We start from the raw sequence: 19,987 nt of genomic DNA on the forward strand, positions 1-19,987 counted from the left end.
TAGTTGAAGAGTTACAGTAATGAGAGCAACTTGCATGAATTATTGCCTGTGATTGGATTGTAAATCTGTGTATGGTTTGTTCTTTCGTTATTCTGTTTCAGAACAAAATTTGAAAAAAAACCCACATTTTTCTGTCCTGGTTTTAAAAAATGGAAAAACATGAGTTATTTGTCTAATTTTTATATAGAGATGTTCACATCAAATATCAAAATATCACGCAAACAATTTTGACACAATCTTTTATATTTTTTTTTCGTTTTTCCATTTTTAAAACCAGGACAAAAAAACTGACTTGTTTTTTCTGTTTTTCCTGTTATTCCGTTTTTCCATTTTGGTTTTAAAACAGAAAAAAAAAAAGTTTTTTTGTATTTTTTCTCATTTTGTTTTGAAACAGAATAATGAAAGAACGAACCATACACAGATTATTGTAGCTGCACAAGGATTTCTTTGCAGTAACGTCACACCCCAGATATTGCCGTATAGCTTGTCTTTTCTTCTTTCTAAGGAGCCTTTTGAATTTTTTACGATCCTAAATTGTTGAGGAGTTACGGTAATTTAGAGAGCACTTGAAAATGGGCGCCCCCATCAGTGTTTAAGATTTAATACAAAAAAAAATCTTTCGTGCTTGACCTGAGCCTAAAATGCGTAATTCCACTCTGTCTTTCTGTTGGCATTGTGTTAATTCTGCCAGTAGTCAATGCAAGGTATTATGGGTAGTGTAGTGCACAATAAGAAATAAAGAATCATTGTTTTGAATGTTTATTTCTTTAAGTCTGATATGCAAAATTGCACTTAAACAGATTTCCTAAATATGAAATGTTTCTGTGATGAAATTTGTGACTTTTATCAGAATAACGAGTCGTTTTTCACTCCAGCTTAAAAAAAAGCAAATAAAAAAGAAAAGAAAGGCTGTAAATAAGAGAGGAAAAAGCTATACATTCTGGTTAGGTTGGTTGGTTAAGTGTCTGGATGAGCAGCTGGTGTTTGGTTGGTTGGAGGAGTTCAGGTAGAAGAAGAAGCCAGTCTTTGTCTCTGGTATAAATAAATAAAAAGGATGAGAGCAGGTTATTGTCGACAGGTTTCCACATACTTTCAGCCTCACAGAGTAAATAAACAATGTTTCTCCAGGAGCTCATTCAGCTGTTCAGCACTTCCACACTTTAGTGGCACAGGGCAGCTCCCAGGTGTGTGTGTGTGTAAGTGTTTGGTTTGTGCGTCTGTGTATCGGAGTGTGAGAGTTCTGTTTGTGTGAGTGTGTACACCAACATAGATAACGCACACAAACAGTCTGCTTCCTGCTCGGCCCCCTGACGGTCACGGCTCATTACCTGTGGATCCAGGGGCCGTGCAGAGAGGTGGAGAGCTGCAGCCCAAGAGAGGTGCACTGACCCTGGGCAGGAGATGAGCCGTGCTCCCCTGGTCCCTCTGGAGGACTTGAGTTCATCAATAAAACCAAGCGGACTGCGAGCTGGACAACTGCAGGTTGTGTCCTCACCTGACATCCCTCCTGCCCCTCAGATCCATAAAGTTTCTCTCATTCCTTTTTCCTCCTCTTTTATTCCTCCTCAATTCTTCAGATTTTACACCGCCATAAAAATGTTAAATTGCTTCAGTGAAATTTACAGCTTCCTATCTGCTCCTTTCCCCTTTTTCATTTCTTCCCTCTTTCCCTGTATGCTCTCCTTTCTTTTCCTCTTCTTCTTCATTACTCAAACAACTTTTTTCCTTCTTTCTCTCTTGCTCCTCTATTTCTCAATCCCTCTATTATTGTTCCCTTCTTCTCCCTTTATACTTCCATTTCTCCTTGTTGATTCCCTTTCTTCTTTCCCTTCTTCTCTTCCTCTTCCTCTCTTCGCTTTCTTTCTTGATCCCTTCCTTAAAATATTTTCTTCCTCCTTTTTTCTCCCATTCTTCCCTCTTTCTTGTCATTCCTTTTACCCTTCCCCTCCTTTCTGTAACCTTACACCCTTACTTTCCTCCTTAAGTTCAATTTCTTTCTCCTTTCTCCCTACCTCCTTCCTTCCTCTCTCCCTACCTCTTCCCTAACCTCCATTCCGCACTTCTTCTTTTGTTCTTCTTCTCTTCCTTGGTCCCTTCCTAACTATCTCATACTCTCCTACCTCCTTTTCTTCCTTCCTTCTTCTCTTCTACCGCTTTCACTATCTTCCTTCACCTCCCATCTCCATCTATTCCTTCCTTCATCCCTCCCTCTCTCCTACGTCTCTTCCTTTCTTCCTTTCACTTATCCTGTCCTCTTTTTTCCTCCCTCCCCTATCTTTCTTCCTTCCCTACTTCCTCATACCTTTGGTCTCCTCTTTCCTTTCCTTGTTTAATCTTTTGTCTTTCTCCTATTTCTTTTTCTCTCTGTCTTTCTTTTGCCTACTATGTCCTTCCTCTCTCTTTCCTTGTTTATTCCATTTTTCTCCACATTCCTAAAGCCTCCACTCCCAACCTCTATTCTTCCCTTCCTTCCTCCTCATCTTTTCTCCTCTTTGCCCTCTGACAGTCGCTGGAAATGTTCTTCATTAGTGAAGACGAGGGATGACAAAAACACTTCTAGAGAGGACGGAGTAACCTCCCTGTGAACCGTGTGTGTGTGTGTGTTTTTGTGTGTGTGTTTTAGGATGATGCTGGGGTCAGAAGTGACTGGTTGCAGCTGATGTGAACCTCTACTGTCAAAATGTTTAAACATGAGGTTAAGGGGCTGGAACACACACTCTCACACACACATTGAGGGATAGAGGCACAAACAAAAATGAACACACACACACACACACTTATCTTTGAAAACAGAAAACAGGACAAAGAGGCAAGAGGTGTTCAAACTATCTGGTCGACATTCCATCATTTAAAGAAACAGTCGACTGTTTCTAACAACACTGTACTCTTAAAAGTAAAACTCCATCATTTAAAGCAAATGTGTTGTTTATAGGAACATTCTGCGTTAGAATTGTAGCTTTATTCATCATAGCTAAAGTTAAAAAAGAAAAACATTTACTTTATAACTTTTCTGTGTCTGTGGGGATAACTGACCTCTAACTTCTGTTGTGTTGTGGCTTTTGCAAATTGTCTGAAACCTAGTGGCTACCATGAGATTCTTTTATCTAAAGCAACATTCTATAAATATATATAGAGAAGTGGTTTTCAAAGAAGGGTTCGTGGCCCCTTGGGGGGCCGTCAAGGAGCACAAGGGGTCCACAGAAATTTGGGGATGTATTTACCTATCTATTATTTTTTTTTAATTTATTTATATTTGTATTTAGTTTTTTTTCTCTATTGTGTAACCATTTGTCTTGAAAATACATAATGTAAAGTACTGGATTCACATGTTACCAATTGTATGTTTTTGCACTTCATGTGACAGTGGCAACTTCAGCATGACAAAGTGTGCGTCTCAAAGTAAAAATTTCATGCCTCCTCTGTCTTATCTCCTTCCCCAGTCACCATTTTGAAGACTGTCCCAAAGCGATAATTGTGCTCAGAGGAGAGAGGAGAGAGGATGGAGGAGACTGATCGGAGGAGCCATGATCGAGGAAACACAAGAGCTGGTTTTGCGGAAGTCTTTTCACTGACAGACACGCCCCCATATGGAATATCACTCTCTGATTGGACGCTGCAGCTGCTCAGACTTCACATGAAACTTCTCAAACACAACAGAGTTTAATGAAAGAAAAGACGAGCTGAAAACAGGCACTGAGGATCGTTCAGAAACTGATCATAAATCTGGCAATAAAGTTTGTTTGTTGTGAGTTTAAAGCACAAAACACTGAACACAACCATCAAATCAATATAATGGAGGATTAATACAGAAAACTGTAATCTAATGAATAACATCTTCCTGAAACACAATAAACTAGGTTGTATTAATATGTCTCAGAGTTCACAATCAGATGATCCACAGGTGATCAGCTGATGGTGTCATCACTGAAACACGTCAATTCATGTCACGCTCCCAAGGAGAGGATGTCCCATTGCTCTAAAAACGAATCTCCTCCATCCTCTCTCCTTTCTCTGGTGGGAGGGACTAAGACGCAAGTGAACTACGCAAGTGGAGGAAGGAAGGATGGAACTTTGGAGCTTTGAGACGCACCCACTGTCAGGATCTGTGTCAACTTGATGGTTTTCGTCTATTATTAAGCTATCTAAAAAACTGAGCTGAACTTTGAGGCCCCTCTCCTGTCTAACTACTGGCTACATGTAAGAGAGGAGTATCCCAACTTGGCTGACAGAGCCCTGAAATACCTCATCCCTTTTGCAACAACCTACTTGTGTGAGTCTGGATCTTGTTTGTTAATAATGACCTCCACCAAGGAGGTTATGTTTTTGGGAGCGTTTGTCTGTGAATTGGATCTTGATGAAATTTTCAGGAAACGTTCAAAATGAGATAAAGAAGAAGTGATTAAATTTTGGAGGTGATCTGGATCACCGTCTGGATCCAGGACTTTTTTAAAAGATTCTTTATCATCGTGAGATAGGGCTGTTTTCACCTTATGTGTATATAACTCCACCATAAATGGTCGGATTGCTTTGCAAAACAATACAAGACAAGGTCAATTTCTGACAGATGTAAAAGTACGATCTAGATCCTGGCAATATTCTGGATACTAAGATCTGGAATATGAAATATGTACTGGGTAGTCATAATTTTCAACACTGTCAGGAAACAAATTATCGTACAAACCTGCAACTAACACCAAATTGCAAACGCTGATTGGCTGGCCTTGGCATCGTAAAGTTTGGAAACTTCTGCTAAAGAGGAACATTCAAGTGTTTAAAGCAACATTTTATTCTTGATGATTTCACTTGAAGGTCAATAAATCATTGTTTTTTTTAAGTCTTGCTCTCTGATGTCAGAGTAAAATGTCCAACTTCTCACCAACTACCACTGCAGACAACTCAGTGAACCATTACACACATTCACACACACACACACACACACACACACACAGAGTGAGTTAGTGGGAGGCTGATGGAGGGAGATGGAAGTGTTTGATGGCAGAGGTTACTGAGTGTAAACGTTCAGCAGAATACTCAGTCAGGCAGAGAGACAAATGGACGAGTGAACAACAGAGCAGAATAATAAACAGGACGGAGAGGAAGAGAAGAGGCTTGATGAGGAAGACTCAGATTTCTAATGAAAACCTCTCTCCTCATTAGTATTTAATTGTTCTTACTCTAAGTTTATGCTTGCTGTTTTGTTTTTTACCTGGAAACAGATGGACTGCTCGATGTCCGTCACTCTGAACTGCTTCAGGAAGCGTTCGTCCTCGCTCCAGAACAGACGGATGTCCGGGATGCCGTACAAAACCATCGCCAGCCTCTCAAGGCCGAGACCAAACGCCCAGCCTGCCTTGTTCCCTGCCCCCGCTGTGAAACACAAACACAAGATCGACTGTTAGGATACACAAGATACACAAGAAGACAGGAAATGACATGTAAAACACTTCTTGTTGATAAACGAAGCAGATTAGTTTGTTTGGTGGATTTGTCTCTTTTCTCAGGTGGTGGAGACCAAAAACAAAGGTAAAAGATGGCAAAAAACAATAGATTCGTCCATTGGCTGAATACATGATGTTTCTTTTTCTCAGAAGACTAATAAAGCTCAGCTAAAATTTATATTTTTTATATTTTTACGACAGTTTTATCTCCAGGGAAACAAACGTGTAAAAAGCAGAGAAAAGTCTGTCAAGAAAAACGAATGAAACCAAAGAAAAAACACAAAAATCAACTTTTAAAATGCTTCATTGGTGTTGATGCAGCTTCACTCACAACATGCCAATTATGTGGAAAAGTGTGTGTGTGTGTGTGTGTGTGTGTGTGTGTGTGTGTGTGTGTGTGTGTGTGTGTGTGTGTGTGTGTGTATGTGTCAGCAGGTAGCAGGTGCTGCTGTTACTTCAGTGGACTCCTCTGTATTATTCAACACTTCAACTTAATGCTGTCAATAAATCTATACAACCTTAACCTCCCACTCACAGGCTCTGACACACACACACACACACACACCTGACACGCTCGTATTATATCCCTCAGTTATTTTTTTTTACTTCATTGATCGCCCATGAGGGAAATTCGCCTCCGCTCTCTGTTTACTCAGCGTGTCAGCGAGTGTGATTCCCTGGAGACAACAAACAGTGAGGCTGCTCGAAGGCACTGTGAGCTGCGCAGGGTTTGGAACCTGAAGCTATCAAATCTTCATCTCATGAATGTGTAGAAGAAGTGTGGAGAGAAACTGCTGAGAGACACCTTGAAGAAAATAAAACCAGGGATACGTCTGTCATTGTTAAACCTTTGTTTCTGTGTTTGAGGATCAGCTGTTTTTACAATGTTACACTTTACGTCAGAAACAAGGACTTTGAACAAGCACTGAGCTTTAAACACACCAAAAATAATACGATTAGGCAGTGTAGAGTACAATATATTAAAAAACAAAGAGCATTGAGCCTGTTTACTGCATTTCCATAGACCCTCTGGGAGGATGTAAGCAAGCCTGTAACATTACCATAGAGTTATCATTCATAGCAAACAGTGTGCTCAAACATCAGATGAAGTTTTAGCAAAGTGGCACCATTCATCCTTCAGAAAGATTATAGATTCAACAAGGTCCTGGAAACATTCCTCAGAGAGTTTGGTCCATATTGACATGATAGCATCACACAGTTGCTGCAGATTTGTCGGCTGAACATCCATGATGAGAATCTCCCGTTCCACCACATCCCAAAGGTGCTCTATTGGATTGAGATCTGGGGACTGTGGAGGACATTTGAGTACAGGGAACTCATTGTCATGTTGAAGAAACCAGTCTGAGATGATTCCAGCTTTATGACATGGAGCGTTATCCTGCAGGAAGTAGCCATCAGAAGATGGGTACACTGTGCTCATAAAGGGATGGACATGGTCAGCAACAATACTCAGGTAGGCTGTGGACTTTAAACCATGCTCAGTTGGTACTAAGGGGCCCAAAGTGAGCCAAGAAAATATCCCCCACACCATTACACCAGCAGCAGCAGCCTGAACCGTTGATACAAGGCAGGATGGATCCATGCTTTCCTGTTGTTGACACCAAATTCTGACCCTACCATCTGAATGTGGAGCAGAAATCCAGACTCATCAGACCAGGCAACGTTTTTCCAATCTTCTATTGTCCAGTTTTGGTGTTGCTGTGTGAATTGTAGCCTCAGTTTCCTGTTCTTAGCTGACAGGAGGGTCACCCGGTGTGGTCTTCTGCTGCTGTAGCCCATCTGCCTCAAGGTTGGACGTGTTGTGTGTTCAGAGATGCTCTTCTGCAGACCTCGGTTGTAACCAGTGGTTATTTGAGTTACTGTTGCCTTTCTATCAGCTCCAACCAGTCTGTCCATTCTCCTCTGACCTCTGGCATCAACAAGGCATTTTGTCCCACAGAACTGCTGCTCACTGGATATTTTCTCTTTTTGGGACCATTCTCTGTAAACCCTAGAGATGGTTGTGGGTTAAAATCCCGTAGATCAGCAGTTTCTGAAATGCTCAGACCAACAACCATGCCATGTTCAAAGTCCCTTAAATCACCTTTCTTCCTCATTCTGATGTTTGGTTTAAGCTGCAGCAGATCGTCTTCACCATGTCTACATGCCTAAATGCATTCAGTTGCTGCCATGTGATTGGCTGATTAGAAATCTACGTTAACGAGCAGTTGGACAGGTGTGTCTAATAAAGTGGCTAGTGAGTGTAAGGTCATACTTCTGTACAAAGCCTAAAAGTGCCAGTTTAAAGGCTCTTTCCAAGGGCTTTCCATTTGGTGTTGTTCAAAGGAACACTCTGTGGTGTTTTTCTAGGATAAAGTCTCCGTTTTCCATGAGCACCATCACCCACTGTTGTAAAGACATGACTCTTGCCAAGTCTACGCTTCTTCTTTCTTCTCTTTCCTACAAAATAAAATGTCAACTTTTACAGGAATAATCTTGCTCAATCATCTCCTATGGGCTTCTATACATGTGTGTCGGTGTCAGTAAGCATAGTTACATCAGCCAACCATAGCATGCCCAGTGCGCAAGTGACTTTGTGTGTTGATTAGCAGGTGGAAGAAGCTAATCAGAGCAGCTACGCTAGTGAACATAGCACGGAGGAAGAAAACAACCAAAGTAAAACAAAACAGCAAACAGCTAAAGCTTTTTCCTGAATGAGGGTGAAGCTTGGCTCTACTTTCACTCACTTCCAGGTGCTTGGAGAGCAGCTAGGGACAAAGAGCGACGCAAGTTAGCTTTCTGCTAACCGGGTATGTGCCAAATACCCGTGATTAGCTTGTGCTAACATGCCAAGTCAGGCGCACGGCTCTCAAGTCTCTTCCATGTAGAAACACAATGCTACAAGTGGTTCTTGGGCTAGTGAGTGTGTTCACAGAGTCACGGTTGGAGGCTGTGGGTGTGTGCTGCAGCTGGCACTGAGCCATGTAGGAGGAGCCAAGTTTGAATGTTGTGTGAACTCAAAGGTAACAAAAATTCCTGCAGACCCTACCTTTAAAGACATGAATGGTGAGCAGATTTCCTTTTCAACTCAAAATATTTTAACATCAGCACCAGGCCTCTATTTGAGGCCGGCCTTTTTTTGTCTTGTTCATAGTTTTTGTACTCTGTTTTATATTTGAGGTTTGATATACATTTTTCTATATTTTCTTTAACTTTAATGCACTTTTATAGTTTTACTCAACAAAACTCAATATTATAAAATGAAACAGAGACGAGAGATGAAATCCCCCTTCAGCAAATATCAAACTAACGTACTTATTGAAATAACTCTGCTCAGCAAAAGCTTCTTTTCTGCTGATTCTGCCTCCGTCTGGTAGAAAGAGCCATAACTGACTCCAGGTGAGCAATAAGCAGTAAGGTAAAACACTTTTAAATTGCATGGACTCTTTCTCTATATTTAAATTACCCTCAAGAATATTGTCCAAGGAGTTCCTCTAGACTTTGTGCCATCCATCATTCAACTCCATGAAGTTTCCCAAACTGCACATTTCTCATTTCAAACTCTTCATTGGCTCCAAGGCAGGTCAAAGGAAAGGGTAAACGCTCGCTGAGATAAAGGATTATGGGTAATTCTGAGGATTTCAGGCGTGTACAGCCTGGGACACAGATGAGAGGAGGTTGGGTTCCCTCTCTGGGGTGAAGACTAAATGAGACAAACCTGTTTCCTGTCTGATGTGTTGAACCAGCAGAATCTCAAGACACTGACCTCTGTCTGGGCCGTGATCCGCAGTTTAAGAAACCAGAGAGTTAGACGTACGGGATTTCAATTCTGAAGTCAATTCACTCAGTGGATAATCTTCAAAATCAAATACTCCAAATGGAAGTATTACACAATCTAACCTTTTACAGAACGTATTGCAATTCAAAGGCAGATAAAAACCATTTTAAGCCTCTGCTGTGTGTCCATGACACACATGGGACATTACAAGTATTGACTTAAATCGCCCTTCAACAGTCCATGCGTCATACATGAAGGCTTTAAACCCCCGTAAACTTCCACCTCTTCCTACTCCTACTCACGACTGAAGAGGATTAAAGAAGTGAAATCAATACAGGATCACAGCTTTGTCTCTCTGTCTTTCATCCCCCTGAAAATGGGATTGTGAGTGACGGCTGGCCTCAGTCAGGAAGTGTACTCTAGTTTCACAGGTAAGTGGTTGGGAGCTAACATCACATACAGTTCCTAGGTAGGGGAATAACCCACCCAAAAAAAGCAGCGGCCTGCCAAATGAGCTCCTAGACTCTCCTACTACAGAGCCATGCTGTTGTAATATTGTAATAATAATTTTACATTTCACTGCAAATATAACTCTTAAATCTAATATGTGCAGAATGTGGTTTTTCAGTTAAAAGGAAGTTTGTCCTTGCCATTACCACAACTCCAGGTAGATTAGGATGAGATAAGCCCCCTCAATCTTTTCTTGATGTTGGGTCTTTGTGAATAATACAACATCAGCAGGACTAGACCTGGGCCTGTATGCATTCCCCGTCATTGCATAAATAGGACATTTAGTCATAACCTACTGTTATTAAATGGCCTTACTGGCTGTAGAGTTAGCTGCATTAACCACCCCCCAAAAGTGACGGATTGCAAAATGTCATAATCTGGGGAACTTCCTGGAAAACCTCTATCCAACAAATTTAAATATGCATGTGTGCTCAATAGGAGTATACTTGGCAAGTGGTAATGGTGTCACTGAGAAAAGAGCTGAAAATTTTATTTTTTCTGTGGAAGAGATGCACATTTTTCTTCTTAATGAGCAAGACGTGGTAATTCTGTCATCAGAGCCTCTAATGTTGAGCCCCACACCATTAAATTTAATGCTCTGTTGGGGCGTTAACCTGGCTCATGAATAGCGCTTATTAATTCATTTCACCATTCATATAAACGGTCTATTTTCAATGCTTTAAGCTCGACGAGCATAAAAGCCTAGTTAATGTTTTTAGGAGGCGTCTTGAGATAATGTTTGTTGTCTTGCCTTGACTCTAATAAAGAACCACATTTTGTTAAACCTTTAAGTCGAGTGTTCGTCTTTAAATTGTTTTTGCCAGTAGATACTGTTCAGCATTAATGGAGTACGGTGGCTGGGAGGTGCAAACCAAAATGACAAAGTTTGAAATGCTTTTTACTGAAAAACGAATTTACATACTAAAAAACACTTAAACAAATGAAAAAACTAATTCACATTTTGCAAAACCCTTTAACAAATGAAAAAATAAATTAATGTTTTGCAAAACACTTAAAATGAAAAAAGTTTACATTATGCAAAACTAATTTACATTTTGCAAACAATTTATAAATGATGAAATAAGTTAGCGTTTTGCAAAACACTTGAATGAATGAAAAAAAAATACTTTTTGCAAAACATTTAAAAAAGAAAAAAAACAGTTGACATTTTGCTAAACTGATTTAAATTTTGCAAAACACTTTCACAAATGAAGAAACTGATAAAAATTTTTTGCAAAACAATTTCAAAAGTCTTAAAACAAATTGACAAATGACACAATTGGATTTGAAAAGAAATGAATATACTTAATATTTGTAAAAGTGTTTTGCAAAATATAAATTGGTTTTGTTCATATGTAAAAGAGTATTGCAAAATTTAAATTTGATTTTTATTTGTCAGAGTGTTTTGCAAAATATAAATTTGTTTTTTCATATGTAAAAGTGTTTTGCAAAATATAAATTTGATTTTGTTTTGTAAAAGTGTTTTGTAAAACTGTTTTTATTTGTTAAAATGTTTTCCAAAATATTATTGTTGACTTGTAAAAGTGTTTTGTAATATGTAAATTAGTTTTTTATGTGTAAAAGTATTTTGCAAAATGTAAATTTGATTTTTATTTGCAAAAGTGTTTTGCTAAATTTTTGTTGTTTACTTGATAAAGTGCAAAATGTATATATTTTTTTTCCTTATGTTAAAGTGTTTTGAACTTGGTCATTTTGGTTTGAACTTCTAAGCCACCGAAATGGAGTCTTCATTGATGTGTCAGCTCCCCATGCTATGGACTCTTATGATCCCTGACCCCTACCATCAGGGATGCAGATTCGGATCTGTCAGACCACTTGACAGTTTTCCACTTCCTTTTAGTCCATCTGCAAGAAGTCCCCATTGTTTCTGGCTCATGTTTAATCCTGGTTGCATCTTTTCATTACAGGGCCTTAGCTTATAAATGTGGATGCAGACAGACATTCATTTCCGTAAGTGACTTTCAAGTCATGTGTTGAGTTCCACTACAGAGTCACGTCCTTTTAACTTAGTGCTGCCTCAGAACTTTTGTTTATTCTGGTCAATAAAGAAAAGATTATAACTGTTTAAAGTGCAAAAATTGATCCCTGAAAACTGTCGACTGATCCACAAACCAACAAAATTCCAGCTTTAAATATCAGGAAGACTTTGTTGAAATGTAACTCAGAAAGTTTGAGAACAGTTGGTTTGTTGGCTTCTCATCTCTCTGCGGAAAAATGTAATGCTCCACTGCTGAGATAAACTACACAGAGCTGATCAGGGAGTGATTGGATTCATATATTTCCACTTTTACACAAATCCTGCCGAAGTAATCGTTTGTGTGCATCAGCGTTGAGGCTTTTAGCGGTTATTTGGATTTCACACTCATACTTTGAGGTCAGAGGCTGGCCGAGGAGTGGGCGGGGAGGATGGGATATAATCTGGACATTTTTCTAAATATTTGTGCGTGGGGCATTCAGATGGCTTCCCGCTAATAGACAAACACTCCCACACACACACACTCACACACACACACACACAAACGACAGGCTGTAGCTGAGCGAGCAGGAAGAAGAATTACCCGCTTTGATTGGAAATGCTTCTGCTTATTAAGATGATGTGTAACCCGCCTGCCCCCATCTGGGGTGTGTGTACAACACCACAAAGAGTGTGTGCCACAAACACACATACACACACTTCCTGCTTTACATCCTGGTCTTGTCAGCGCTGGTCCAATCAGTAGACATGGAATGTGGTTTCTATGCTAATGAGCGCTGGGTCGAGGGGTCGCAGGAGATGAGGGGACGCGGTGGAATAAATCTCCACTTCATGATAACGCACCATCAATCAGATCTGTGACCCTTCTCCTCCTCTTCCGCCTCTTTAATCCTTTTTTTTTAACACTTTCTCTCATTTCTACTGATCCCTTCTTTTCTTAAACACATGACTTTAGAGTAAATATGACTCTTAAAGCTTTAATTAGACTCCAGATTTCATCAAAGCCAAATTTTTGACAACACCTCCTGTCGTCTTATCAGTAAATGACTTTACATCTGCTCCTCTTTACTTCCATAATCTTCCTCCTCCTCTTGGTCTGTTTCTCACACTCATCCTCCTCTAACCTCATTTGTCTCTACTTGTCTTAATTATATTTGCCATGATTATATTTATGACTCCTTTAATAGAGGCTGTGTGGTGGCTGTGGCTTTAAGCTGCTGCACAGTGATTAATCAGTGTGCAAAGAAAGTCGCGGCATAAAACAATGCAAACGTAATTAGACAAGATGAGTTTGGGTTTCTGCAAAAAGAATCTGAGACTTTTTCATTAAGTTTTAAATGAAAGCTCAAACCAAGTCCAAACACTAAAAGATTAAAACAAATGTAGTACAGTAAGTCAGGTTTAGGGGGTATGGGGTGGCAGAGTAAAAGATGTTTGAAAGAAATGGACCCACTTTTTCTGACGATCTTTCTTTTTCCTTATAGTTCCCACTGTTGGATTGATAAAGTACACTTTAAATCTTTATTGGCCTTAAAGAGATTTTTTCTGGTGTTGTTAATTCTCTAAAAAGCCTGGGAAAAGGCAGTTTTAGAGTGTATGACTGGTTTATAAACTGGACAGTTAAGGACGTTCGACTGGTTAAGGACCTTTAGGTTTAAGAGTTTAATGCTGGTCCAACAGTTGTTGGTCTGAAGTGTGGAACCAACATGTTAGGGATAACAACACAAGACTTTTTATGAACTGAGAAAGCTAAGAGTCTTCATCGTCGCTGTCATAGTCACTCATTTTGAATTTCCTACGCTGCCTCACAATCCTTAGAGTACAAACAAAAGAATTTTGATACTTGATCAAACTTACACGAGGCTACAACCGGCGCCCGAAGCATAGCTTGTTTACATTCCCTACAGCTGAAAGGAGGGGGGACGGAGCGCACCAGCGCTGCGCGGAAGGATACATGACCAGTTAGTTAGGTCCAGATAAATGTTTATATTTCCGAAGACTTAATGCACTTAAAAAATATTTAATGTAGCGTACTCTTAAACTGTGGTATTACTTTTTGATTTGAGTTCTTGTAGGCAGAGAAAATAGCCTTTGAATTTGGTACCGTCTCTCCCTGTTAGCGCCTATTTCCTCGTCACCAGCGATTACAGTCTGTGTCTTACTGAGGGAGAGGAGACAACTTTCTACTGTATCTAATGTCCTTAGTGGTCACATGGAGCTCATACAACCTCACTTCAAAAAAACAGAACTGTCCCTTTAAGTTATTCTGCATCTAGCTCAAAGATGAGGGTGCAGAGTACTGTTGTGAAAATTTTCCTGTTTCTGGTGAAGAATGAAATAGAGACTTCTGCCGGCCAGCAAGGTTTTATTTTCCTTTGCAAAGCAAAAGTCAGTCAACACGCGAGAGGTCAAAGTGAGGAAAGACCTCGAACATAGTTCGAGCTGAACATTTATGCTTGAGAGAAACGCCCCCTAAGGTACTCTTCACGCCCCTTTGTCTGCTGCAGGAATCCACAGCTTATTGAAGAATCAGGAGATGGGGTGTTTCAAAAAAGCAGGAGATGGAGCGTCTCAAGCAGTGAAAACAAAGACAATCAAATTACAATTACAGTACCCAAAGGCCCTTTCCCTAATTTCTGTCCGAGCGTTGGGGACAGAGAGCGTAAGGAGGTCCTGAGTACTGTCTGGTACTTTTCTGCATGATAAAAACACATAAATAGCAGGGAAGCAGCCCAAGAACTGCCTTACAGATAAAAGTATACCAGTGTGTGAGCCAAAGCAGGCCATCAGACACAAGTGTACAACTCACAATGCCAGAGGTTTAAAGTTAGTTATAAACCTCAGGGAGGCCTGGTAGGCAGTGTCTACCTTACGGAGATACTGTGGAGAAATAACGCATGTACAGAAGGAATTAAAAACAGGTAAAAAAAGGTTTCAGCAATAAGACGTTTTTTTTTTTACATGAAAAGAAAAACTCAACCTGTTTCTGAAGTAAAAACACAGTTTTAGCCTCAGCTTTTTCTCAAGACACAGTACATGTGATCATAATTCACGAAGTCATGAATCAATAAACTTGTTAAAACTTGTGAACAAAAGTTTTGGACACCATAAGCTACACCAAAGGTCTACATAGCCCCATACAAACACAGAAGCCATCACACCCAGCCTGATTTTCTTTAATTTACCTGATTTTTTTCTTGAATGACTGTTGGTTGAACTTAAATTTAAGAAGATAAAAAAAAAAAAAAACTTGATAATCTGGGAATCTGGGTTGAACATGTGGTGTAAAGGATAACAGCAAACTCAAGCAATCAGTCTCAGTTCTTTAAAAATAGATTTTTTTTTCATGTTAATAGAGACTTTGGTTGTTTATTTCTTGGAGTCAGACTGGTTTATTTACAGGTGTTTCTTAAGGATGATGCTGGTGGTAGGATGGGCCTACTGAGTTGTATTTGGTTGAGCAAGAGTGTTATGATCTCTGGAGGTATGATTGTACGACTGTTTCAAGACTATTTAAACACCTATGTGTCTGTGTGTTACTGAAGGTTTGTTTAAAGAACTGGTTTTAGTTTCTACTACTGGTCTCTTAAATAAAGATTTTCATGTTGAAGAGCTTGTCTTTAACTTATGGTTTTGAAGCGACATCGTCTTGTTCTTTGACTCCAAAGTTTTTGAACTCCTTGTGAACAAGTGCTCTTTGGATTCAGAGGAGTGGGGAGTCTGCGCTTTTTTTTGCTTCATCACTTCTAAGGATCTGGAGCCTGTCAGCCTGTCTGAATCATCTCAACCACAGGGATCAACAGTGAGAGTCTGTGAGCGGCTGCTTCACATCATCCAGAGCTGCCGGCAGAATAACCGACTGTGAGGCTGATGAGGAGCTTTCAACACGAGGAGAATCACACATCTGACGCAGGAGACACTGACGTACGCGCAGCCGAGAAGAAAGGCGGGAAGGACGCCTGACTGATGCTCAACAGCTGGAGTTCTGTGTGTGTGTGTGTGTGTATGTGTGTGTGTGTGAGAGAGATAGTGTATGTCCGTGTGTGACTGTGTTTGGACAGACTGGCGTTGAACTGAGCCGCAGTACCACAGACGTCAGCCAAAGCAGATTGCACAACACAGCGAGGAAAGATGAGGCCTGGGAGCAAACATCGCCCTATGTGTGTGCATGTGTGTGTGTGTGTGTGTGGGTGTATGATGAGACAATCCCCAGCCCTCCCTCTCTACTCGCACACAGCTCTGCATTGCCAGGCCCCCTCCCTCAGCCAATCAAGAAAGCCTGCGGCGAGCAGTCGTCGTAGTAATGCACTTTGAGTGTGTGGGGGTATCACCATACGCTGATGACGTCATTCTTCAATGATTGCACGACGCATGACGGCAGCGCTGAGTTATCAGTGTGAGTAATGTATATCTGTATGCAGGCTGAGTGATGCGTTCAGGGAATCTGTCGCTCTGAACAAAGGAATAAATTGACAGTGAAACATTAACGTTTGGTCCCTGGTCCTGTGCGTCACTCTTATTCAGACTCGGGCAAATAATGGATCTAGAAAGGATCATAGGTCTTAAAGGGCCAGGCCAACAGAGAATAAAAACCAAACTGGGACAAAACCAAAGGGAATACTGCACCATAGATCAAACAGGGTCAAAAGACCTAACTGGGCTTTGACATTGGAGGATTTCTAAATAAACTGTGGAGAACATTGGACCCCACTGTGGGTAAACAACAGATGAAAGAGTCTCAGATAGGTTGGGTTTTAGGCAGGTGGGACAGGTTTTTTCTCTCGTTTGTCATCTTTGTATTTGGAGTGGATCATTACTTTGTATGGCTCATTTGTTGGTCATGGACACCAAACTTTTTGTGGCTTCAGTGATATTTTTACTACTTTTCTCCTGTGTTTGTCTGAAGATCCTACATGTAACCATGGCTGCATTGTTTACATGTGAAATCAGCTGTTAGCAGCCTGTAGCATGTCAATGCTAACTGGTGCAAGGCCTAATGTCTCCCCACAAGGTGAGGAGAAGGAGGTGAAGAGGATGTACTGGTTCTCAGGTGTGAGCTAAGAAGTGACGACATTGACCTGTCCTTTCGTCCATCGTTATTGGGAACGTAAGATCTATCTCCAATAAGATGAACAAGCTAGCCGTGCTAGCCCAACAACAGAGGGAATACCAGAAGGCAGAGTAGCATCATGCTATTCACAGACATGGCTAACAGAGCTAGCACTGGACACCAATGCCACAATGGAAGAGCTTCACCTGCTGTGAGCAGACAGGATCCAGGAGACAGAGACTGAACAGACTGCTGAAGAAGCTCAGTCCTGGACCCTGTGGAGGTGGAGGCTGGCTGAACTGGACAATGATGGACAAGCTGTCAGCATCTATTTTCTTATGGAGCTTTTTGCACTTTCTATACACTTTCTTACTTTTGTTTTTCTTGGGATAAATAAAGTATTTCTATTCTATTCTATCCTATTCTACTCTATTACCACTTGGCCTTTTTTCTGCCACAGATTGAATTTGTACAAGGATGAACTAATAGAAACTGGAAATGACCCTTTGCTGTTGGGTTCTGTCCAATCAGAAACAAGACCCAAACATAGGTTGTATGGTATATGGATGTAGTCTCAGTGATATCAACCTCGATTCGTTTGAGTCAAGATGAGGTTAAGAGCGGAGACTTTAACCTCTTTACAGATGCCTGTCATTCAAAGTCAGCCATGCCTTAATATGGGCAAAACTTGTAACTTAAGATCTCCAGTGGACAGCGTGGCTCCACGATTTCATTGAACGGTTTTGAAGCCAAAATTCCCCCGTCACAGGCACCGCCATTGGCAGCAGTTGTGCAGCCTGAGTCTGTGCAGTAGAGACTGTGAGGGATTCTGGGAGAATCTGAGTGGAGCCAAGTGACAAAAATAATATATATTTTTCTTCTTTCAAGAGTCTAATCACTTCTTGACTCTACCTCCCGACATATTTTACAATCCCTGAAAAAAATACACGAGAACAGCAGCTGTCAACCATCGTTAAACGTGACGTAAAGCCTCGTTTTTAACCTCGTATAACTAATGAAAATGAAACTTTCCAGAAAAAAGAGGACTTTAATACAAGACAGCAAATGATATCTTCAAATCACCGCAACAATCAGACGTGAGAAACATTTCTACGAGGTGTACTGATTTTTGTAAAGTTTGACCACAGCCCATCTGGAATGGCTGAGGAGATGGATTTTTTGACCTATACTGCAGCCAGCCACCAGGGGGAGCAGTTTGTGTGGCAACCTCACTTCAAGCCGAGCACAGAGAGCACACAGGTCGTACATTTTCATTTTTGCTTGTTGTGTATGTGGTTTCTGGTGTTAATGAAACAGCCTCAAATTGACATTCAAGGAACTGCAGCTTTTAGCACTTCCGCTTTGGCTTTATATAATTTCAGACTGGTGTTTGTCACTTGCTAACAGGTGTCGTATGTTGTTTTCACTTCAAAATAGTCCAATGTAAAAAGTTCAAAATTAAATTATTTCGGGAACAAAGCTGAGATAAAAAAGCTGTAAGTTATAATGTTGTGTTATTGACCTTTAGGGCCACCATAGCACAAGGATAAAACTCCTGAAAAAAGAGACTGAATCAAGAAACGAAAGTATTTATTTACCCCAAAAACACTGAACTGAAGCAAAACCACAAATCAAAAGTAGTCAGTGCCACAAATGGTTCAAAGTCCAGAGACCATCTAAACAAACCAACACTGGAGAAACTACGACCATGTCTAAAAATAGACTTTAATTCAACAGACTCTGAAGAACTTTGTGTTTTATTCAGAGCAGCTTTTACAGTCGGGCATAATGAGAAAAAGTGATGGATTAAAAGTGAAACTTTTGTTGATTGTGGTGTTATTTAATTTGCATTTGTTTCTGTGATTTACATTCATCTGGTTTCCTTCTCTGCTTCAAACATTTCATTTACAATTCCTCAAACTCTCATTCTCTCATTTTTCATTAGGCTCCTATCTTTCATTGTTGTCCTTTCATCACTCGCTCCCCCTCCTCTTCCAGCGACTCCGTCTATCCTCTCTGACTCCATCACTTTTTCATCCCTCTCTCCTCCCGCTCTCACCATCACTCTCTCCTCCTTCTCCGCTCCCCGCTCAGCTCGTTCCTTCTTCTCACCTAATTCGTTTCTCCTCCACATTTCCACCATCGCTCCTTTTGTCTCCTTTAATTTCACCTGCACTCCTTCATTCCAGCTCTCCGCCTCACACTGCAGTCCATCACCCGTCTCTCGCTGCCCGCTTCATCCCTCCATCTACTTATCCTTTTCACCTGGCTCGCACATTATACCAGCCTCAGGTTTGCTTTGAAGACTTTCAATTTTCAGGAAATCTTTTCATGCATGAGCCGTTCACACATTAGAAATTTACTTAGTGGTTTGATGAATTTAACTTCTAAAGGCTTCCTACTTCCCTAAACAATGGAACTATTGCTACATTTAGGATCGGTTTTAAATGATGCATCCACTAGGGGGCGCCACTCAGAGTCAAACCTTAATGATGTTGGAGAAGTAACCAGTAGAGTACTTGTCGAGGACGTCCCGTTATATCAAAGGCAGTGTGTAGACAGTGACATGTTACTAGGTGAGATCACATCATATTCATAAGTCTTATGTGAAGCGCCCCCTGGTGGTCAATAAAAGCTTCTTGCTGCTACACACCATGGGGAATAACTGGAATCTGCTGCAAACTTTGTGTTTAAAACTTGTTATAGAGTTGTCGTTCAGTTGGACGTGCCAGCTGACGAGTGTTACTTCCTGTTTTTGTCACTCTTGTCTCTTAAGCCCCGTTTCCACCAAGTCGTTGTTCAGTTCGTCTCGGCACAGCACGCATTTTATGGCGTTTCCACTAACTTATCCCAGGATGGATCCCCAAATAACCGAGACAAGCCGTCCCACTTTTTGGCACCCTTCCATAGGGGTGCCAGACCAAACTGGTCCAATCTTAGACGGTGGAGCTACATAACTGCAGACCGTTGTTTGGTCTTGTATCAAAGACATGCCAATCACAAAGAAGGCGAATTGCTGGATGTCCTCCATCGTTGCTCTTCATTTACTGTGTCGCGTTTTTCTTCTTTGTTGGATTTATTGGCGGGGTACACTGTGTTGCGCTTCTATGGTGTAACAATATTATCTTACTGATGCGGCTGTCGGCATCCAGCCGCCCACCACGAGGGGGCACGGTTGGCTGTGGAAACATGAACAGGACCAAGCTTAACCGAGC

General features: G+C 40.8%; 1 protein-coding gene across 1 annotated transcript in view; it reads right to left on the reverse strand.

Moving 5' to 3' along the window:
- fars2 (phenylalanyl-tRNA synthetase 2, mitochondrial) overlaps positions 1-19,987 on the reverse strand; it is a 148,239-nt gene that overhangs the window by 42,342 nt on the left and 85,910 nt on the right. Inside the window, exon 9 of the mRNA XM_074693620.1 lies at positions 5,207-5,367. Coding sequence (XP_074549721.1) covers positions 5,207-5,367 — 161 coding nt within the window. The remainder of the gene's footprint in view (positions 1-5,206; positions 5,368-19,987) is intronic.

This window comes from Halichoeres trimaculatus, unplaced genomic scaffold (genome assembly GCF_033239565.1).
Source record: "Halichoeres trimaculatus isolate MK-OKI-2021-1 unplaced genomic scaffold, fHalTri1.1 fHalTri1_scaffold_18, whole genome shotgun sequence".
NCBI classification, from domain to species: Eukaryota; Metazoa; Chordata; class Actinopteri; order Labriformes; family Labridae; genus Halichoeres; species Halichoeres trimaculatus.